The sequence below is a fragment of the Branchiostoma lanceolatum genome, chromosome 1 (genome assembly GCF_035083965.1).
Source record: "Branchiostoma lanceolatum isolate klBraLanc5 chromosome 1, klBraLanc5.hap2, whole genome shotgun sequence".
Taxonomy (NCBI): domain Eukaryota; kingdom Metazoa; phylum Chordata; class Leptocardii; order Amphioxiformes; family Branchiostomatidae; genus Branchiostoma; species Branchiostoma lanceolatum.
Window position 1 is genome coordinate 35,948,519 of NC_089722.1, and position 24,478 is coordinate 35,972,996.

General features: G+C 39.9%; 1 protein-coding gene across 5 annotated transcripts in view; it reads left to right on the forward strand.

Annotated features, from left to right (window-relative positions):
* LOC136421239 (furin-like protease kpc-1) overlaps positions 1-24,478 on the forward strand; it is a 217,503-nt gene that overhangs the window by 189,845 nt on the left and 3,180 nt on the right. For all 5 annotated transcript variants that reach the window (XM_066408448.1, XM_066408460.1, XM_066408438.1 and 2 more), the window contains 3 exons: positions 18,014-18,114; positions 18,476-18,589; positions 22,043-22,150. In XM_066408448.1, coding sequence (XP_066264545.1) covers positions 18,014-18,114; positions 18,476-18,589; positions 22,043-22,150 — 323 coding nt within the window. The remainder of the gene's footprint in view (positions 1-18,013; positions 18,115-18,475; positions 18,590-22,042; positions 22,151-24,478) is intronic.

The following is a 24,478-nucleotide window of genomic DNA, read 5'->3' on the forward strand; positions in this document are numbered from 1 at the left end:
CTTCTGAAGATGCTATAGTCATGATTTTTAAGTTGTGGATAGCTCTTTGTTAGGAAAAGATGTCCTGTAGATTTGGACCCCCTAGCGGCTTTTTTTGGAACTGCAGGAGCTGATTTTGACTCAAACTTTGAAAGAGAATAACGCAAGAAGGGGATGACGGATCATCATAATTTTTGGTGTGTAGATAGCTTAAGTGATGATTTACAGAATCATATGCCAATTATGTAAATCAATATCTGATTTGCATAATTAATGAGGACAGTTAATAAATCAGCTGCATTCTATTATAGGACTCTCAAACACATGACAACTGAGAAAGAGATAAATATCGATAGATATCAATTATGCAAATTGATACTTAATTTGCATAATTAATGACAAAATACTATAAATCCATAGTGACAAATGACGGGGATTTCATTTTTGCAACATTTGGAAGTTAAGTAAATGTGGCCACAATTAGACACAAATCTTGCATAGGGGGGCCTCATTTACATAATTTATGAGGAAATGGTTCGATATCTTCTTTTATGAAATATTGGACACCTTGTGTTATTTTGGTAAAGAAGGTGATCAACTGATATGATTTATGCGAGGTCCTTATTTGCATGTGGGCTAAAAACAAAAACGTTAACAGAGACCACCGTCGCCATGGTAACATCTTTTTATGTTGCCAATCTTGTTGTAGTTCAGGACTTTCCCGTCAGTTGTAACTTGACGTGTAAAACAAGTGAAGACTTGACTTGACTCTGGGGTGTGTTTAGCAAAGTATAGTAAACTTTTCAATTTTAAGTTTAGCCTCCATTTAATTCTTTCATTGCACTGACCTGAAATTATTGTCTATCTATTTGTTCATCATTCTGTGATGAAACTTGACAAATTTGGTTGATTTTGTATTTTATAAAAATGTTTTAGAAAATAACACCCACTTCTGGGGTTGAGTTCCCCTTTGAATCCCTATAGGCAAAAAACTGTCATGTTCTGCTGTCTTTAATGGGTAAGGGGTAGGGATGAACATGGCTGTGTGTAGTGATTTAGAGAGACTGTAGTTTCTCACATTCTGCCAGGGGTCTCCTTTGTGGCGTAATCAGGCTGATGAGGGGATGTTATACACATAATACACATAACTATTCATTTGACAACATACGTTGTATCAAGTGCCCTGTACGTGCAGTGACATCACACAGAGCCTCCAAATCACAATATAATCACTACTAGTATAACATTCTGTGTCTGTTACTCCAGAAGCATCTGTGCCCAAAGCCTTCTTTTTTGACCTTGCATTGTTAGTAGTAATCCCCCCCCCCCCTCAATTGTCCAAAGTCACCCTTTTTAGAACAGCGGATCACTTGACTGTACATTTTCAGCATCAGTTTTGGTTCCTGGAATGGCAATTTGCTAATAAAGGGATTTGTCTCAATTTCTTAACAAGGTTTGAAGGTCCCGCTTAGCAAGTCACTGCCGTTGAGTGGCAAATCAATTTGTTTGCCCAATCCCTGTTCTCCCTGGGTCACTGCCAACGAAAATCCCCACCTGGCGGGTTCCTGCCCCTAATTTTCTCCCAATAATGGCTAAACCTAGCGAAAAGACAGTTTTCTGGAGGTTTCAATCATAACGGTGGCCTTTAGAAATGAGGTTGTGGTGAGGTGTAGGGAGGTGGGAGGCCCCACATTCTGTCGGACATGACAGTCTCGTTACCCGTGATGGATCACTCGAGAGAGCCTGGGCAGGGAGCGCCAGATTTTCTGGGAACCACTGCTCGTAATTTACTTTAAATCCCCCTTAGTGCTATCAGAGATTTGGGGGTCAGGACTGAGGCTGACATCTGTAGAACGGTAAGCCACCAGCAGACCTAGACACGCTAAAATCCTCTGACACTGCTTACAATGCAATCACCAACTCTACAACAAATTTGAACCCCATCTGTGGGTGCGGAACGCCCTTTAATTTCATACAGATTATTTCCATATGTATGGAGCAGTCATTTCCTCTTCTGTGATCCCTGTTCAAATCTGTGTTTGATGTGACCTAAGGTGAATTAATACCTCACCTCTTATCCTACAGTTTGTTTGAGTACAACCAGAAAATGGAAGTAGCGTCCAGGTGAGAAAACTTTCCCATATATATCCTGATAAGTTGTTGTAATAAAAACGTTTTGAAGTTTGTCTTGAAAATTGGTGCTGGAATTGATGTCTGTCAATTGAAGAATTCTTTTGTTGTGCAGACAGGTTCTACTCGATACATGACTCTACATTTATTACATAGTATTACATAGTTGTTCTTTTTATAGTCATACTCAATTAGTTGGAGCATTCACAAAGCTTAGTCTCCAGTATTCTCTGTTATTCATCATTTTGATCAATACATCTCACCAGTCCCCAAGTTATTCATCAGCTGTCTATAGGGGCGGCATAACGTTCAACATAACGAAGTCTTCCACTCCTGAAAAAATGACTTAATGCGCTTTGTGTAGATTTGAACCTTCAACTGTCACTAGACTAAGTGCTTTGTGATGTTTTTTGTCATTGGTCAGGTTGATCGGATGGCGTACCTTTAATTCAATCAATAGTAATTTGGGCCATAGTTCTTACAAGGAATATTGTGTACTCTCTATCAAAATAAGATCATAAAAAAGGAGGTTAGAATAACCCTCCAAGACAATGCAGGCTTTCATGATTCTTTTCATTAGAATCAGCAAGAATTCCTTATATATGATAATGTTTCTGTTACATGTTGAGTGTTATGCAACAAGCTGTATCATCTTTTTTACTCACAAATGTAGTCAAGCAATTATGGTACTTTGTATGGAGATGTTAAGGTGTAATATACTTCCTCCCAAGACACCAGATTGATTTAGCAAGTTGTCTTTTGATGCAGAGCACAAGATTCAGGAGCAACTTGAAGAAAACATTATAGAAACATAATTCACACTTCAAAATGTACCACTTATCCCGGAGGAATTGCCCCGGGCACTAGGATCAAATCAGGAGAAAATGATTTTCAATACGCCAGATGAAAACATGTCATGTTCTTCATTTGTAAGACGTTCGAGATGGTGATGTTGAGGATGATGTTGTTTCACACAGTTTGATCCTGCAAAGGTTTATTTTTTCTACCTTAAACTATATCTTGGCAGAAGATAATAGTAGAAGGGTTTAACCCCTCAGTAAAAACTTTATGGATCCACTAAAGTGATAACCTCTTGTAACAAGTCAATCAGAGATGGCAGACTTCACCTCTTTACCCATACTGCTTCATGCCCCTCCAGTTCCAAACAAAAATAGCAGTTCTGAGGATGTATATTGTATATATGAAAGCAATGCTTTCATATATACAATATACATCCTCAGAACTGCTATAGAAAAGATAAACAAGCAAAAAACCGTACTTTACTTCTTGGGGTGGGAATCTGTTAACACACATCAACGTCCACAAAGGTTTGGTCGGAGAAAGAGCCTGGGAGGTTCTTGAGTAACCATAACAGTCTCCAGGCTTAAACACAGTTGAGAATTTCTGGTGGGATCTGAAGAAAGCTGTTGCGGTACGTAGACCTCAGAAAATCGCTGAGCTGGAAACCACTGCCCACAAGAAATGGGCCAAAATTCCCAAAGAGCACTGCCAGAAGCTTGTACTATCGTTCCCGTCCGCAGCAGGTCATAGCAGCTTTTAGATATACAGTAGAATCCGCTTAACTGCACATCCCATTTGTCAGCGTGCACATCCCATTTGTCAGCGTATTTGGTGCAATTATCCAGCTGGTGCAATAATGCGAAATTGCCCAGCTGGACGGGTAGTACACAGTATCATACAGGAGGTGAATAGTTTATAAACCTCAGTGTGCTGTATGAACTTGTTTGCACGCATTTAGATGTTAGAAAGCTTTCGTTATACAGGTACAGTGCGGTAACACCGTAGATTCCACCTCCTTTTAGGGCCACATTTATGTATTAAAACAGTAAATTTCAAATTCTCAGGAAAGACATCTCAGGACACAGTGAGTGAAATCAGTAAGTGCCAGAGAGGCCCCTGTCATGTTTGGATAGATTAGACTGTGTACATCATGGTAGTGAATTACTGTACAATGTACTGTACTACGTATCCAGTGGGTAGATATGGTTAGATGACTTAGATCAGTGACAGACCATTCCCCTTTAGAATATAGCAGAGCCGAACCCGCGTATAGATCCTTCGGGTGAATGTAGGAAGTTTCTAGGACGCGGATTCAGCTCTGCCATAAAAGAATGTGACAGATGATCACGTCAGCACCGCACCATCAAAAGCGACTGCTATGTCTGTCTGCCGAGTAGCTGTGCGGTTTCCGACTAGATCTGAGAACTGCGACTATAGATGTGCATAAAGACACCGGTCTTTTATTACTGCAGCAGTATGTAAATATAGCGTTGTCGCATTCACAGTAATGAGACAGTGTACAGGTAGAGACCAATTTTTGTTGAGTACAGCATGCTGTCTGCCAAAGCGCAATGCCGCCTTTGGCAGGCGTGCGTCTCTTTCTATATGCTGACGACATGCCCCGGGACCCGCCCGGGACCTCCCATACGATCGCTATCAACGTGATTGTTAGTCAAAACAATTTTAGACATATTGGTGGTATTGTGCCTCTACATAGGCACTTACCGGCTCATTTGTACCGCATTTGCCAATTTTTAGCGCACCTTTTTAGTCAACTTGTCGAGGATTTTTGACAAATTTGGTGCAGTTATCCAGCATTGGTGACAATGCGCCGTGCAGATATGCGGAGCCACTAACAATGCAGTGGGTGAGAACCGGTTTGGGATTTTGGGATTCAGTGCAGTTAAATGGAATGTGCGTTTGTCAGAGGTGCAATTAAGTGACTTCTACTGTGCTAATAGTATAGGGATGCTGCAGGAATGGGGGGTTGAATAATTTTGTAACCAGCTATTAGGCGGCACCTAGTAATTTTTATGGATGACGTCCTTTGGAGACCCTAAATCTAATGCAAGAGCGCAAAAAAACAACAAGAAGGGCCGAAAAAAACAAGATACCTAGATTTGAAATATAATAGTCGACGACACATGTTAGGACACAAATTGAACTAGAAAGGCAACATTTGCGGGAGCAAATGCAACACGTTTCGCCCATTTCCCTCCCCATGCAAAAAGCGACTGTGGCATAGAGGCTAACATTTATTGTATGTCTGCAATGTTGGTATTTGAATGAATAATTGAATTGAAGACCAGTCAGAAATGGATCTCTCCCAATTTGAAACCCTATGCATGGATGGGCTCTTCTAGGCGCCCATATTCATACTGGACCATTAAAAACCACCTTCACCAAAAAAACTGGACCTTTTTGATAATGAACCAAGCCCAAAATTGAATGTCCCCCTCATACAATAATGGACTCTTCCAGTGGTGTATGGACCAACACGTGTCTTGCAAATTTCACAATGTAAACAACTAGAATCTTGCTGAAGATGTAGATTTCTTCTGTGGAAGAATTTCCGCAATCCGAGAGTCCAGACAATTTTGCATTACTCAGCGAACAGTTCTTCGAACCAACTTAGATTTTTCAAAAATCTGAAATCCGATTTTAACCTAAATATGACTGACGTATTAGGAGTGTTTCTCATCAATTAGAAATCATACCAGTTGATCGTCTTCACCCGAATAACATAATTTGTCCCAAGTATGAGTTTAACAAAGAAGGTTATGCTAACATTTATCATCAATTATGCAAATGAGCTCCTTATTTGCATAATTGATTCAATGCTGTTCACATTCACACAACTTCCAAATGCCACAAGTATGAATTGCCGTCATTTACTTGTTTCTCATTAATTATGAAAATTAGGCCTGTATTTGCATATTGTCTATCTAGCAACATTCCTATCTTCCTCGGTTACAAATGTCACCTATTTGAATAGTCATATCATGGAATTTGGCGGATGTATAAACTTTCCTCATCAAATATGCAAAATAGATACTGATTTGCATAATACGTATCTAATCATGTACATCATCACTCAAGCTATCTAAAACCATGACCATCCATCAAGCCCTTCTTGAGTTATTCCCTTTCAAAGTCTGAAGCAAAACCTGCTCCTGCAGTTCCAAAAAAGCTGCTAGGGGGCCCAAACCTATACCGCTTACTCTCTGTCCAAAGAGCTATCTAGCACTCAAAAATCAGGACCATAGCATGTCCAGATCAGGAGATATTAAAACAGGAAGTTCCACTGCAGTACCGTAACAAGCCACTAGGGGGCCCAAAATCTAATCATTTTCAGGTTTGATCAAGACCTACCAACATACCAAATACCAAGACAATCTATCCAAGAATTCTCGACTTATCATGTTCACTAACAGACACACAGACACGCTTGGTAAAATATTACCTTCTCGGCGAAGGTAATAACTATCAGACTACATCCTGTAATCCATGTTACACCCACCCATCAATGAACAAATACTTTTTCAGCAATACATATCCATACTCTTAATGCACACTTCCACACAACCCCCCAGTACACCATACAGTATGAGGTATACTAATAAATCACCTCTTCCTTCCCAGATATAACATTATTAACTCACCTACCCTGGACAACGTCCTATTCCCATGCTGTGGCACTGGACTAATGACTCTTCTTCCTCATATAAGGCCGTGTATATCCAACTTTTGTCTCCCTCCACCACATTCAACACCACTTTCTGCTGCTTATACCTTTCTCATACCAATGCCTACAGCTGACTGACAAGCCAATTTGTCCCAGCAACTATACGTTTCCTTACTCCCACATGACAAGTACTCACCCCTACCACTTATCCATGACCCCTCAAAACAACACCGCCAACACATCCCAGCCAGTCTGTCTGAGCACATACACTGTACATGTACTGAGCGTATAATATAACACATTTTTACACTTTTCTCGTACTTTGCCCAAAATCTAATCATCTTGAGATTTCCCACATACACACCAAATATGACAACAAACCATCCAGGCGTTCTTGACTTATTGTGTTCACTAACAGACACACAGACAAGCATTAAAAAATAACCTTCTTGACGAAGGTAATGATATCATCAGGGTGTAGTGTCTGTATACAGTACCATATAAGTACCATACATGATTATGGCATTTTTTATATTTCCTTCATACATTGTACTACAGTGAAATTTGAAATTTGGCACAAGGATAGAGTGGGCAAATACCCCTGGACATTTTTTTCATTTTTTTTTATATGGGGCTTTAAAATGATTTTATTGAGTTTTTTTGCCAATTTTCAGACCAAAACTGTATATTTTGGCCTCCTGTGCTCTTAAAGTACATGTGTACAGTGGAATGACCTGAAATTTGCTATCATAATGGTACATAGAACAAATGCTCAAAGAACTTTGTTCGCATTGTTGGCATACACTTCTTCAACTGCAGTAAGGTTTGAACGAGTGCACAGTGGTGTAAACACGGTCAAATATTCAACCGAATATTTCAACCAAATGATCTGAAATTTGCTGTAGATGTGCCTTGAACAAATATTTAAATGACCACATTCCCATTTTTGGCATACAGCTCTTCAAACGATTTATTTTGGACCTTTTCGACAATATTTTGCCACTTCTGTCACTCCCAATACTACATGTATATACAGTGTAGGAAGTGACAGCCAATAGACCCCTTTCCAAATACCGCGGCCATTTTGAATCTAGCGCGGGCGCGCGTGGTTCGAGCGCGGGAAAAGTAAACACCCGGTAAGCCCACGGCCGCGGTAACGCGTCCCCAATGGAAACCAGCGTTGAGTCATCTTCTGCGGCGAGATGTTCTCCTCCTCGGTGAAATCCATCGATATATTTGCATGGCACAAGTAGATAATATTGTTGTGGACACTTGGACTCGATATCGGCTAGTAAAATTGTGAATTTCGGCTACTTTTCCACAGTTCCTGCCGGGCTGTTGAGCGCGCGCTACAGTGATAGAATGCTAATATGTTAACACCGCGTGCTTGTAGTTTCCCTGATAATGTTAGCTAAAGTCGAGAAAAAATCCCACAACACACACACTTTTCGGGCTGGGATTCTTGTAGCTACGTAGATAGAAATATACAGAGTTTTAACAGTTGTGGCCGTAATTTAGACGATGCTAGCTTCGCCTGGGAAAAAAATACGCGCGTTGGAAGCTCGAGGGGGTCGTGTGTTCTGTCAAGCCTTTCTTTACATCGCTTCGTCCGGAGATATTTTACACTTCCACTGGATAAAATCCCACAAAATCGTGAAAATGTAGGCTTGAGCTCAAGGTCCTTTTGGTTAGGAATTTAGCAGAGTTTTGGCGGCTTCTTTTGACGCGTTTTCTGAAATATCAAAACCTAAAGTACGTGAGTAGAGATGGAGTGTTTTCACTTTGCGCCGTAATATCTTAAAATTTCCGTCGGATGATATTACAGAAACATGAAAACATAGGCTTGAGGCCTTTGCGAGTATAAATTTGACGGCATTTCGATGGCTCCTTTGACTTTGACGATATTTTAGTGCCAAGATTAGCGTGAGAAAGTTCGTAAGTGAAGCAGGGGGCGTGTTTTCTTTGTAGCGTTTCATTACATCACATATTTTAGATTTCCGCAGTATGAAACCCCACAAAAAAAGGGAAAATATCGGCCTGAGGTTCTTCAGTCCTCAAGCCAATATTATCTAACTTTTTTTTGGTTCCATCCAACCAACAGATATCTTAAATATTGCCGCGCAAAATGATTTAAAGAAACGCCACATACAGTGGAAAACACACCTTCACTCACGTACTTAGAGTCTTTAAGACTAAATTCTTGGCATCCGAAAAGATCGTCAAAAAGCCGCCGGAATTCTGCAAAATTTGAGAACATTGAGCTAAAGCCTATATCTTAATGTTTTTGTAGGATTTCATTTGGCGGAAATATAAAATATTGCTGAGCGAAGTCGATGTAACGCAGCACAGAAAACACGACCCTCCCCCAAACTCACGTAATTTCAAGACGATGTTGTCATTGTCACGACAGTCAGGCTCAGTTATATTCATACCTAAACGTAGCTACAAGGATCTCAGCCCGAAAAGTGTATGTTGTGGGGGATTTTTTCTCGACTTTAGCTAACATTATCAGGGAAACTACAAGCACGCGGTGTAAACATATTAGCATTCTATCACTGTAGCGCGCGCTCAACAGCCCGGCAGGAACTGTGGAAAAGTAGCCGAAATTCACAATTTTACTAGCCGATATCGAGTCCAAGTGTCCACAACAATATTATCTACTTGTGCCATGCAAATATATCGATGGATTTCACCGAGGAGGAGAACATCTCGCCGCAGAAGATGACTCAACGCTGGTTTCCATTGGGGACGCGTTACCGCGGCCGTGGGCTTACCGGGTGTTTACTTTTCCCGCGCTCGAACCACGCGCGCCCGCGCTAGATTCAAAATGGCCGCGGTATTTGGAAAGGGGTCTATTGGAGCACTGCATTTCAAAATTCGACTGCCTGATTGTCCAATTGAGTTAATCAATTTATCTTGCATTTCAGGCGCAGGTGCGCTAGTATTCATACCAAATGTGGTATGGGACTGCCTAGTACATGTGCATAATATAGGGCTTTGTTCACAATTATGTTTCTTGATTTTTGACTATTTTCTGAACAAAGATGCATATCTCCAGTTCCTATGTATTAAACCAGAATGATGTGAAATTTGGCATTGTGTCTGCCTTGGTCATGTTCACAGGCCCTCATTCAAATGTTTGGCATACAGCCCTTCAAAAACATTTTTGAAATAAATAACTTTTTCGTTATTTCTAAACCAAAAATGTATACTCTTGAATCATCCATTCAAACATAGGGAAATTTTTTTATCTATTTCAATTTTGAGCTGGAGTGATTATGCAAAAGTCCATTTGTTAGCAGAAATGTATTTGAACTGGTCTATTTTACATGAGGATAGTGCTGGAAGAGTTGATTCATTTTCTAAATTATATTGTGGACTTGAGTACTTATGCAAAAGTCCATTTGTTGGTCCATGTTGTGTGGAGGTGCCACTGGAAGAGTCCATTCCTGCACGGAGGGACTAATTGTTTTTGGACTTGGGTGATCCATTTTTTTAATGGAACTATTTTAGAATGGTCCATTATGTATGGGGTTGCATGTGGAAGAGTCTCTTGCATAGGGGGTTAAATTGGAAAATCTCCATTTCGGACTTGGATAACTTTGCAATAGATCTCTTTTGAGCAGAAGTATTTTCTTGATATTTCAGTTTGTCCAAGTGTTATTTTGGGATAGTCCATTTTTTGGCATGGGGAGGAGTATGGGCTAAACATGCTGTATTTGCTTGCAAATGTTGCCTTTCTAGTTACCTTCGTCAAGAAGGTTATTTTTTTATGCTTGTCTGTGTGTCTGTTAGTGAACACGATAATTATGTCGAGAACGCCTGGATGGTTTGTTGTCGTATTTGGTGTGTTGGTGTGTATGTGGGAAATCTCAAGATGATTAGATTTTGGGTGAAGTGCTTTGCATAATTAACGAGAAAAGTGTAAAAATGTGTTATATTGTATGCTTGAAGTATGTGTTCCGTGGCTGGGATGTGTTGGCCGTGTTGTTTCGAGGGGTCATGGATAAGTGGTAGGGGTGCGTAATTGTCATGTGGGAGGCAGGAAACCCTAGTTGCTGGGACAAATTGGCTTGTCAGTCAGCTGTGGTGTTGAATGTGGTGGAGGGAGACAAAAGTTGGATATACATGGCCTTATATGAGGAAGAACAGTCATTAGTCCAGTGTCACAGCATGGGGATAAGGACGGTGTTCGGGGTAGGTGAGTTAACCATGTTATATCTGGGAAGGAAGAGTATACGTCATGCTGTATGGTGTTCATGGAGGTTGTGTGGAAGTGTGCATTAATTAAGAGTATGGATATGTATAGCTGAAGAAGTATTTGATGAAAGGTGGGTGTAATATGCATGGATTAATACAGGATGTAGTCTGATAGTTATTACCCTTACCGAGAAGGTTATATTTTACAGAACGTGTCTGTGTGTCTGTTAGTAAACACGATAAGTCGAAAATTCTTGGATGGATTGTCTTGGTATTTGATATGTTGGTAGGTGTTGATGAAACCTGAAAATGACTCGATTTTGGGCCCCCTAGCGGCTTGCTACGTTACTGCAGCGGAACTTCCTGTTTTGATATCTCGTGTTCTGGAAATGCTATGGAACTGATTTTTGAGTGGTATAAATAGTTCTTTGGACAGAGAGTAAGTTGTATAGGTTTGGGCCCCCTAGCAGCGGGAGCAGGATTTGCTTCAGACTTTGAAAGAGAATAACTCAGGAAGGGCTTGATGGATGGTCATGATTTTTGGTAACTAGATAGCTTGAGTGATGATGTACATGATTAGATACTTATTATGTAAATCAGTATCTAATTTGCATAATCAATGAGGCAATTTTAAAAACTCGCTGTGTTCCATAATATAAGTATTCAAATATGTGACATTTGTAACCGAGGAAGATCTAGGAATGTTGATAGATAGACAATATGCAAATGCAGGCATAATTTGCATAATTCATGAGAAACTACTATAATTCCATACTAGCAAATGACGGCAATTTCATTTGTGGCAATGAGAAGTTATGTGAAATGTGAACACCATCAAATCAAATTATGCTACTAAGGACCTCATTTGCATAATTGATGATAAATGTTAGCATAACCTTCTTTGTTAAGCTCATTTTGGACAACTTACGTTATTTGAGTGAAGACGATTAACTGGTATGATTTATGATTGATGAGAAACACTCATAAAGGTTAAAATCATTTGGCGAAGGTATGAGGTCGTAGAACTCTTGTTGGTTATGTTTCTTTCTTCTTGTCCTGTTAAATCTTCAAAGCGATTCATCCAGTCGTCCCTGGGCCAAAAGAGCTGAAATTTGGTTTACAGGTAGAATTACTACCCCCAGGTGTTTTTTTGCTAAATACCTTCAAAATGGTTTTATTTAGGATTTTTGGCCATTTTCAGACCAAAACGTACGTTTTGGCAACTTTTGGGGAGGGATTTGATGACATGTATTAGACTGGTTCTGATTCCGGCATGTATATTTGTTCTATGCAAATGCATGGTCCTTTTCTAAAGGTGTCTGTGATCTTAAACTATTTCAAACCGAGCTTCAATCTTGAAATATACATATAACTGAGATCCTTGGGCCTATAAATGAATATGCTGACTTTGGAAGCAAAAAAAAAGGCTGAATGTCAGTTTTTTTTTCAATCAAACTTTTGATGAAAGCAATAAAATGCATAACAAGTATGTCATCTATGACGTCATCAAAGATGGAGTTTCATTTACGATTTAGTATGTAGGCCGACACCCTCAGGCCGATGGGCTACAATCTCGCCAAGAAAAGTAGGACGGAAAATCTGATAATTTCTGCAAAAAGCGGTTTGTTGGTGCTTTCCGATGTTGTTCTCGGCATAGCCTGTTGTCGCTTTATTTTGGGTAGAAACCATTATGATAGTAAAATAAAAATTTTGGATACAAAAATAATCATTTTTTTTACACTTCTGTGATCGAAGGTGCTTGAAAAAAAAAAATTTCCATGGGTAGCAACATATAAAAAAGCATAATACTTCCTGTCTCTGAAAAATGAAAAATAAATAAAAAAGTCATGTGATGATTTATTCGCAATCTCTAATGACACAAATTCAATAAAAATGCATAAGAAACGCTGCTATTTGGGTCATCATGCGAAAAAAAACATCACCGTTGCAGCGGACTATTACAAAAAAGACTTCGATGGTGAACCAACTGCACCTCACGCAAAAATACTACAACTCACTTTTCAGAAGATTCAAAATACCTATGCACAGCTATAACGATCACCAAGCAGTAGGGGACGGATTACCGCGCCCTGACTCCAACCCTGGTCAGATGTGAACCTTGAGAGTCCTATGATGGGATTCAGCGGATTTATAAACTTCCCTCATTAATTATGCAAATTAGCTCATGATTTGCATAATTAGCATATGCTTTTGTCAATCATCACTTAAGCTATCTACCTACCAAATGTCATGTTGATCCGTCAACTGTGCATCTTTGTGCCTGTTGTGCCTGCATGTTGCTCGGCGGCCCAAAATCTAATTTTTTCGAGGTCTCAAGAAGACATACCAAGTATCACATACCAAGTATGAAGACAATCCATCCAGGCATTCTGGAGTTATGCTGTTTGTTACAAACACACAAACAAACGCTACCCTCTGCATAACCTTCTCAGCGAAGGTGAATATTACACTGCACAGCAATATTCATCACGTATGGATGCGACTTTGTAGTGTCGTGCAAACGTCTTGAAAATAAGTTATATACGCAATCCCCACCACCGCTTGTCTTGTCCGCCATTTTGTCCAACATTCTGACGAACCACTGAACATGCGATCGAATGCGCAACGTACTGAAGTTTGTTCACTTGTGATGATTTTCTGTGACACTGGAAACCTGGCGACCGCAACAGTCAATTTGGATTTTTCTTAGCGTTCTACACTGGCTTATTTGCATATTGAAAAACGGGGGCCGCTAGATTATAGCCAGATTTTGCGCGTTTTGCATTTTTAGTTGTGTATTAATGATGGAAATGTGACAAAATGACGGGAATATGTTGGAAATAAGTAACAAATGAATTACAAATGTGTTATGATCTGAATGTAGATTTTTCAAATTCTGAATATTTGTAGTTTTTGCCCACCAGATTCTACAATACGTCCCTTTAATACATTATACTTAAGCTCTTATTCATGTATAATTCTCAGAATGGGTACCCTAAAAGAGTGCGGACCCAAAAATAAACTGCATGATCATGTGTTTATGGCAGTGAGAAATTCCCTTTTCGCCAGCCCAACTGATCTCAAGTGTCAAACTAATCAAACCTTGTTTGTAACTGAAGAAATTAGCTGGTAAAGTTTGGCATGTTGAATGTGCACCGTGAGTCTTGGGTGTTGAGTGGTGCAGTCGTATGCTTGCAGCATATGCATGTAGTGAAGTGAAGTTTACACATCCATGTAAAACAATGTGAAATGACATAGAAGTCTATGGGACAAAAAACCTCATGAATGATACCTTAGTGTTATTATAAACCGTAACATTTTAGTTCACATGGTGTCTTACTTGAATATTCCATAATCTCCGCTACCGGTAAGTAACTTGAAGGCCATGTTTTTTATTTGCTCATTGACTCCCAGAAAGCGTGATATTATTACAGTAACAGATTTTTCAATCGTCAGTTTTTGGACCTTACAAACTTAGGCATATGTTATGACCTTGCAATTTTTGACATACCTATAGTTACTATTCGTCCTTATCATGAACTGGCACTAATTCATAACTCCACAACTACCAATTTTCAAACCTGTATTATAATAGTATTAACACATTAGGGATATGTCAGAATCTAGATAAGTCTGGGTGCCATTCTGTTTACATGTAGCTTTACTCCACTCTCCATTTTGGGTTAGAACTGTTAGATAGCCATAAGTCATTGTGGTAGAATCCAGGTAACATTTTAAGCTTCCACCCTACTCAGAAATAGAGCTAGGCAGCCTCACAGTGGTTGAGACCATTAATACCCTGTACTGCCACCACCTTGTCAGCAGAAACACACACCTCATGCTCATTAGGGACCTGGGCTGGCCGTAAATCAAAGGTTCGGAATTGGCCATAGCACTACTCATCTCGTCTGCACTAATTGACCTTGTCTAACCTTTGACCCACAGCAACCCCTCCAGAAGAGTTCTTCCCACCACTGGGTAGCTACAGCCACTTTTATCATGGCCCATCTAAGGTGCCCAGCACTTCTATCATTCCCGACTTGAAGGGAGAAATTGCCATTTCTTATAGCAGGTAGTCCACCGTACGTGCTTTGTTGGTCGTTTGGACCGCTGCTCGTTAAACTGGCCATGAGGGAGGATTTGTAATGAGCGTGGTACATTGAGCCGTGTTGCCACCGTGCATTGGGGAAGGATGGCGAAGGATAAACAAGACGATAGATCTTCCTTAGGTTTAACAGTCCCCATGTGGCATGACCAGCCCCAGATCAACTGGACTGCAGCAAGCAGAAATTGGAAAGCCCCCCAATTTGTTATGGTTGTTATAGCGATGTGATCCGCTTCCTTCTGCAATTTTCGCATGATTTAGGCTGTCACTTGCTCCAACTATTTCAATTCCCCATATTGCCACTGGTATAAGATATGGAGGCAGTTTTATCATGTAGGGATCAGTGTAGGTTGGCACAGTTCCATCTCACTGCCTGATTGGGAATCAATTGGCCAATGGATTGGAAAAGACATGATGGACACGACCGGGCTGGGAAACCTGCCCTAATAGTTTTTATTAGCTGAAACGACTTGTTCCTCGGGAATTATATGATCACCTAGTGTTCTAATCAAGCACAGTGTGCACATTTGTGTGATCAGTGGAGCCAGCTCCTATAGGCTATGGCACCCATCTATCCTGCTCCAACCAGACCTTAGACATTCTTTGATTCTGATTCAATTCCGCTGCAACAAATTTGTTAGGTTCAAGTGAATCAGTGTTTTACTTCACATTTAATTGTTGCTCCCCTAATGACCATTCTCCAGTCAAGGCTGCCTAAGCAGGGGACCAGTAAGGAAACATCAGCATGGCCCATGAGTTTTTTGTATCACCAGTTTCCAAGTCCACTGCTGTAAAATTGGGTAGGGATCATGTTATTGATACTGGTGCTGCTCTGCTGCCTACTGAATCATGCTGAGGTGCAACACGGGATAAATCCATCCCTGCCGAAACTGTCGATTGAACCCGTACAACCCCTATTTCAATATTTTGACACTGGTGGCAGCTTGAAGGATTTCGGGTGGGTAGGTCTGTTCTGACACGTGCCGGTCCACTGCCTCCTTCCCCCTCTGTTATCCTATGACATTTTGATAGCACCCTGCCCGCTCCACCCCTTGTCCCAGTGCTGCCATTTTCCCCAAGATTGCTCTCCGTTTAGATGGGACAGAATGACCCGTCAGAGGCTCAGGAGTATCGTTCAGCAAATTTTCCACCCGGCGGCAATGGCTAATAACGGCGACCAATTTCTGTCACTTCTTCTTGAGCCCGACAATGGGTGTTCTATCAGCGAGGGCTTGCCTTGCTGAGAGGAGGACAGGTCAATTCGATAAACGAGTGCTGAGGGTGTCATCTCGATTTACTCACAATTCTGCAGATATTGAAAGTGATTTATGACACATTAACATTGGATTGATTGGAGGATTAGATTGGCTGTATGTAAGGGGAAAGGCCATGTTTCCCAGGAGAACAAGGATAAACCAAGGTTGAGCTCCAAGTGTTTCTCTTGGCATCACCTTTGAATTTGTAAACTTAAGTTTGGGCAAAGAAAATGGTTGTTTTGTATCTATTATTTACCCTGGGTTCCACTTTTCTTGAGGTTTGCGGAAAAGGCTGGGCTGTCTACCTGGCCTGGCTAGCTGGGCTGTCTACCTGGCCTGTCTACCACATCAGGCTACTCAGATCCCCCCATTCATATCCCCACAAATGGTCAGTCACGTATGCAGCTGTGCCTTCTAGCGGAATGCATCCAAACTACACCCAGCGTATGATATAGCATATACCATATTGACCAGAAATCTACAAGTAAAGTAGGAATAAAGTGATCTAGATATTTGTTTACTTCTGTGAATTTCTAAGGGTATACAAGCAGATAAAAAGTAACAATGAAGGAGAAGGAAACGGTTTTCGTGGTTGGTGTTGCGAACAGCGATATATACAGTCACCTAATTTGCATAATTAATGGAAAATACTAATATAACTCCATAATGGTAGGTGATGGGGATTTTATTCTTGCAGTGTTTGGTAGTTAAGTAGATGTGGACAGTATCAGGCATAAATCATACAAATGAGGGCCTCATCTACATGATTTATGAGGAAATGCTACAATAGTCTTCTTTCTTAAGGTAAGACTTTCATACTTTGAACAACTTGTGTTATTTGGGTAGAGAAGTTGATCAACTGACATAAGGCATGCAAAGGGGTCTTTATTCACATAATAAATGGGAATCATTTATGATATGCCACTTAAAAAGGTAACATGGGGTCTTGGAACTCTAGTTGGTACATGTACTTGTGGTTTCTTTTTGTCTGCAGACTTAGTTGTTGTAAGTGTTGATACTATAATGATGGGGTCTGCATACTCTTTTTACGTAAGGCATAGGCCGGCCTTTTTAATTTTGCGTAATTGGTAGGGAAGCTATTTCATTTCACATAATTGGTAGGTAGGAGGCAAAAGATTCAAACTTTTAAATCATCATCAAGCTGAAAAATTTTCCGTAAATCGTAGTTTTGCCTTCCAACTTTTCGTAAGCCGTAGCAGAGGCACCACCATTGACCTGTTGCATCAGCCTCCATTTCTTACTTTAGAATCCTGTCAAAAACTCATTTAATGCCATTTTTTAGGAGAGCAAAATTTTTCCATTAGAGAATTCTCGTGCCTTTGCGGCTCGCTTGTCCCAAAACCTACAAAACAACCCCCCCTTCCAAAACTAAATTCTGGCTACAGGACTAGAAATAGAAAATTCTGACCTGTCAGCAACACCTTTGCCCCCAAATACGAAATTTCATGCCGCCATCCCTACCATCTGGGACCATCTTGTCTATGCCTGCACGATCCCACCATGGGTCCCGCGACGACCTTGATTTTCTGCAGTCAGGATCAATTCTGACCAGTATTGGCACAATTCAATACTACTGAATTTACCCCTATCCCGGGCATGTGGAACAGGCCAATAATTCCATAACGTTTGGGTTTACGCTGGGAGGTTTTGTGCTAAGCAGATATTGGGTCATTTGTAAAGCTGCTTGAAACCAGCTGATGTCCGATTCCTGGTTTCAATTAAGGACTCCAAGGAGATGTTAGGCTGCGGCTTCCTACATACCTGTAACTGCCTTTTATAGAGAGGATTATCGCTAGAGATAAATCCAATAGTCTAAAGTTTTTCCTATTTCTCTAGATTACAACTGACCAGGACCACAGGTGCACTGACCACTTTCAGGGAACGTCCAGTGCAGCTCCATTGGCCACCGGAATTGTAGCCCTGACCCTTCAAGCCAAGTGAGTCATCTTCTCTTGTCTACAAAGTCAACCGTGGTGTTTAAAGATATGGTGTTCAACAGTGTCCTCAGACAAACTGGTATGATGTTTCATGATCAGGGTGGAACATTAACTCTTTAGTAACTGCATGGTTTTGTGCAGCCCTCAAATCATCTTCATATCCATGTTAACTTCCTTGCATGATTTGACTGATTTGCATGATGTCAGGATGGCCATTTTGTCTGTCATTATCAATGAGTTCTGTCAGATGACGGATATTTAGGAAACCCAGAAAATTCTGCTGTAAAACGTGATAGATTGGTGTGTAAAAATGACGCCTCACTTTTCTTGTGTAAGTAAGAAGAGAACGTTTTGTCCCCAGTCCTGACCTGACCTGGCGAGATGTTCAGCACATCGTGGTGCGGGGTGCCAAGGTGCCCAACCCGGAGGAACCAGGCTGGAATCTCAATGGTGCTGACCTGCCTGTCCACCACAAGTAAGGTCTACTTTCCTTTTACAGTCAAACCTGCCCAAGGCGACCACCCGGCGGACCGAGCAAAAACGGTCGCGATGGACAGGTGGTCGCCATGAAGAGGATTCCACTCACATGTTTCCAGGGCGGGGTTTTCAACTACAGCTAGTATGTAAATGGATGGAAAATTATGTGAATTTAGACAGCATGACCCCCACCAGGTTCAATTCTCATTGACAGAAAGATCCTACAAAAATCACATTTTCTGTTATCGTTGTGATAATTGTATACCGCTACATCGTGTACAAATTTTCGTCATAATTTTGTGTACAAAACAATGGTTGCCTTGATGATATCGCAGCGCCTTCCCGCATTCACACGTTACATTAAATAGTACACACACATACTTCATCGAAGTTTGAAGGCCTAAGACAAATCCCTAGAAAACACCTGCTGGCCCCACCCGGTCGGAACCAAGGAACAACATTTCTCGCCCGATGTTTTGCCCGCGGCGAAGTCATTTTTTGGCGGAATTTAGTAAGACACAGATACATTTTTGTTGAAAATACAAGAAATAGATAATAATTTCTGCGAAATCTGACTTTTTGACGCCATACACTACGTATTCGTTTTGAAAATTGAGTTTAAATTGAGTTTTTCGGTAAACTATAAGATAACGATAGGCACAACAACATCACAAACATTTGTCTTTACAATTTGTTTATGAAGGGGGAACGTTTTATTAAAACAATTCATGGAGGAATCGATGCTATAACATTGCTATTCCATATATCTTTGTCCTTATTTTTGTCCTTCAGAGTCTTGAAAACATTTCCGTGAAGTCCGACAACAAAATGATCCGATGTCACCACACGCTTGAAAATTAGGCGGCCGCCATGGGCAGGGATTGTGCTCTTTGCGATCCCAATTCGTGGCGGTCGCGGTCGTGTTGGATAGGTGGTCGCCTTGGGCAGGCAGCTTAATGCTTGTGCCTATGGGGAAAATTTTCGGGACCGAGAAAAAGCGGTCGCCATGGCCAGGTGGTCGCGTTGAAAAGGTGGTCGCCTAGGCAGGTTTGACTGTAGTACAAATTTCAGTATTTTATAGCTGCTAGTGCAACATGAAAAATTAGGCAATCAGAGATGGACAGACTTCACCCACATCTAAGTAGGTCAGAAACACACAGACATGCCAAAAATTCACAAGGTTTTCATTTGGATTTGAACATATGAACAAATGGAAAATTTGATTTTATGATAACAAAATCATAAAGCTGGAAAGGTACTTTTTCCAAGAAAATCTCAATGACAAGTCCCTTATGTATAAAAATGTATCATCTGGATACACAGTATGAAAGATGATCATGAAAACATCATGATAATTGTACATCCCAACTTAGGGTCTGAATTGTGTTGAAGGCTGTCATTGTCTTGACAGTCTTCCAATCTTTTTATAATTGCAGTAAATCTCTAGGTTCTGATTGTCTTTCCCTGTATAGGGTATGGGGAAAATATGTTGTTTTTGCTGGTGTATTCTTCTTTTTTCTCTTAGTGTACAGTCTCTTCTGCTTTCTTCGGCAGCAAAGTACTAATTAGTCTGAGTGGAACCTAATTTGCATAATTAATGAGAAAAAGTGTATTTGGTGAAAATCCGTATCTCCATGACGATGAATTCCGTATTCATTATATAGGTACCATATCAACCGACTCATCTAAGAGGTACACATTACCCCCATGGATTGACCTAGTTTGCATAATTAATGAAGAAATGCTGTATTTCCTAAAATATTTTTTATCTCTTGTATTCTAAATGATAGGAAGGTAAGTACTCACATTGTAGGTACACACTTAGCTAATATATACACAAACATGAATAGCTGTAAACTGTTCCTGATTTGCATAATTATACCGGCAATACTGTAATACTTGGATAAGTAGGAATGAGGCTAGTTTGCAAGTTTTGGCTTAAAAGCACCTTTTACCAAGGTAATAACTGTTACAATGACATACTATTTGTGCTACTTAAAACCTTATTTGCATAATTAATGACCTAGAGTGTAATGTTTCCTTTGAAGTAAATTGGTGTACTTAATGGTACATGGCAGTTGTTTTATACCCATAGTGTAGGGAGATTAGGCCAAGGTGAATACAATGAAATATGTCTTATGCTATGCAGTCCTAATCTACATAATTGATGCTAATTAGGACCCAATTTGCATTTATTTCCCTTATGGAAAATGTCATATTGGAGATTAGCTTTTTAGGAAAGGTGAATGCAAAGGAATGTGAGTTACCGGTATGCTAATGAGCACTTAATTTGCATTATTAATGCAGAAATTTCATATGTCTTTTGTGGTCAATGTTAGGGATTTCCTATCGGAGATATTTACTATATATCAGGTAGCTATATCATAGATTACCTTTGTCACTTATCCTATAAATGTTATATTTTCTCTCTAGTCGTGCTGATACCATGATATTGAAATTTGAAACTACCGTCCGTCGACTACTGCTAACATTTTTCGGGGAGAGAAGATTCCTCATGATAATCTTGCAGCTAATTACCTTTTATACCTGCAACAGCTAATTGTTCCTTCCTTGGCTTGAAGAGGGTGCTAAGATGTGTCCAAGCACAAACAAACACACAACAAAACGGCAAGTCATTGAGTCAGTAGAACGTCATTCACAGTCAATCCCACCGTCATGGCAACTTTTACATGGACGTTAACGGGATGCCGTAGCTATGGCAATACTGAATACATCCATGTGTTTCTATTTGTGTTAGGAACAAACTTTGAGGAAAAGATTGCCTTTAGTCCAATATCAATGACATGCAAAAAGTTCAGACAAAAAAGTGTTCCTCTCAAACCTTTGTCGTCTGCTGAATAACAGAATTCTGTGTAATGAATATGGCGGTGGTAAAATACACCAAAGTGCCATAGATTGCAGCAACAAAGAGGCGTTTTTGGTGATTGATCACACTTGGAGTCCAGTTGCGGGTTAGCAAAAGAGATTTTAATCAGTTGTCTTGTAAATAATGTGTTGAGCAGGAAACGGATATGACATTTGTCTTATAAACCAGCGAACAACCATGTAGTGTAATTCTCCCATGATGCCCTCGGACTGTTTCAATAAGCGACAGAGAGTGTTCTGAATGCGTTAGTCTGTCGAGTTTGCATTTCTAGCGGTATTACAGATGTTACATCTGACACATTTCCCTAAAATTGCTAAATATCATGTTATTTAGAAATCCCTGTTATATATTACCCTGCGGTTTTATGTGAACTAACGTTACATACAAACAGTCATTCTGATAGACACACCCACACATGTGTGAATGGTTCTCCTATGTGGTAAATGGTAGGAATATAATACTCGGACTTCCTCAGTCTATGTCTATATTGATAATGACAGGGAAATATCCTGCATTTTCTAAAAAATGTTGCCTTTCTAGTTTTGTTGTTAATTTTTCTTTTAGGTACGGTTTTGGCATGATGGATGCTGGTGCCATGGTGAAGCTGGCCCAAGAATGGACCCCTGTGGGACACCAGCACCGCTGTGTTGTCACATATAATGGCCCAGAACGGTAGGGTTGGCATATTTTTTGTATAACTAGTCAGCCCAATCTTGGTTACATAACTGATGATTGCAAGCCTGCTTGTTTAAGCTTGTCATGTTACATAGCTTGACATTTTTTCAATGATGCCAGGATATATTTATTTCTCCCAATTCTACATTGATATGCTTTGATTTGTGCCTTCATGGAAATATAATGGAGGTATTGTTTTGGGTCTGTACGTACATATTAAAATGAGTCTTAATTTGTGTAATTTATGACTCTTTGAATATGAGGAAATTCCAGTGTTTTCCATAATAGTGCTTTAGTATATGATGTTAAGTATGTGATTTATGGCAGCTGGAACATTATCAGTTATCAATTATGCAAATAAGACACTTATTTGCATAATTAATGTGAATGTGCCATAATTTCTTTGTAGTAAATTGTGAGAATTACATGCTTTTGTCATGTGGAAGTTAGTGAAAATTGTATGTTGATATACATACTATTAGATTATGTAAATGTGCATTTTATTTGTATAATTACCTTCGCCGAGAAGGTTATATTATCGATTACACCAGCTGTACAGTATGTACATGTATGTCAAGAGCATAACTCGAGAAACCTTTAATGGGTATTCATGATTTTTGGTAGGTTAATAGTGGTTGTGAGAACAAAGGTCAAGTTCGAAAATGGTTCACCTGGCATTTTCCTACAGTGCTGCAGTAGACTTTGTACGTTTGTGTGTTTGTACATTTGTATGTAGACAACATAACTCAAGGAACTGTTGATGGATCTGCATGATTTTTGGTGGGTGCGTAGCGATTGTGGAAACGGAGGTCAAGTTCAAAATGGGTCACCTGGCATTTTCCTACGGTACTGCAGCGGGCTGTGTATCTATGCCTTTTTGTTTGTAGACAGGATAACTCGAGGAGATGTTGATGGTTGTGCATGATATCAAGACTAGTAGATGGGTACTAGGTTTCTCGTTTGGAACTGTAGTGGGTGTTTTTAATCTATTTGTTTTGACCTTTGGACATGAATAACTAGAAATGGGGTTGTCTTGATTTATGGTATGTAGATAGCTTGATTGATGCTCTAAATGATCGAATACTGATTATGCAAATCAGGAGCTAATTTGCATAATTTGCAAGCAACGTTTATAAATCCGCTGCATTTCATAATAGGACTCTCAGACATGTGACATAATTATGTAACTGAAAAAGAGAGAGGTATCGATAGATATCAATAATGCAAATAGCTACCTAATTTGCATAATTTATTAGAAAATACTAATATACCATAATGGTGAATGATTGGAATTTCATTCACATGGCATTAGGAAGCTAAGTAAAGGTGACCTTTATCAGACATAAATCCTGCATGACAGGGCTCATTAACATAACTTATGAGGAAATTTCTACAATGGGCTTCTTACTGTACCACCTGATTTCGGGGACACTACATGTATGTCCCAGCTGGGGTTGGGGATGCAGGTCATGTAAACCTACAAAAGTAGGTCGTGTAAACATTTATCGACACACTAGACAGGTACATGTAGAACAGTCCTGTACCACCAAATGATTTTTAAAGTCTTGGATAAAGGCACTCTTCATGATAAGCCTTGATTATTTGGCGAAGGTAATGTGTCGTGGAACTGGAGTTCATTATGAAATGAACGGAAATGAACTAAACGAACGGACACGGACCATGAACCAGCTTTCGCCCTACTTTATGTCGTAGAAATTGTATTTTGTTGCACCATAAATATGTAATGATATATGTTGATAGAGTTATTAGGACTCAAATGACTGTGTATCTCTGTTATATTGTATCTGACCCTTACCTCTTCCCTCATGACCTCAATGAAAAGCGGCCTGCGTGCCGATTTGAGCTTATCATGAATAAACAAAGGTTCAAACAAACAAAATTAAACATGGAATTCTACCAAAGGAAAGGACATACGATATTATGTAATTTTGGTTGGGAAGCCCATCATTCATAATAGATTTTGCTAATTACAGCCATATTTTCATGACATGAAACAATACAAGTGTAAATCTTCAAAGGTTAGAAATATCTATTTTTAATGTATGAGGTCTTCAAATTCTTGCTACAGTAGTATTGTTCCAGTAGCGTCTGCATATTTCACCCAGTGTGTAAACTTTTTGCCGGGTAGGCGAAAATAGTTGATACATCTATAATTGTAAACTTACAAATTTTCTCACTCAAGCTCTCCAATTGATATTGTTCCGTTTGTATATCTATACCATCTGTATGTACCTCAATCATTAAATAGGCCACCTTTGGGCTAAGCCAAATCAATCTTCTGTTCCAGTTATGAAAAAATAGTGT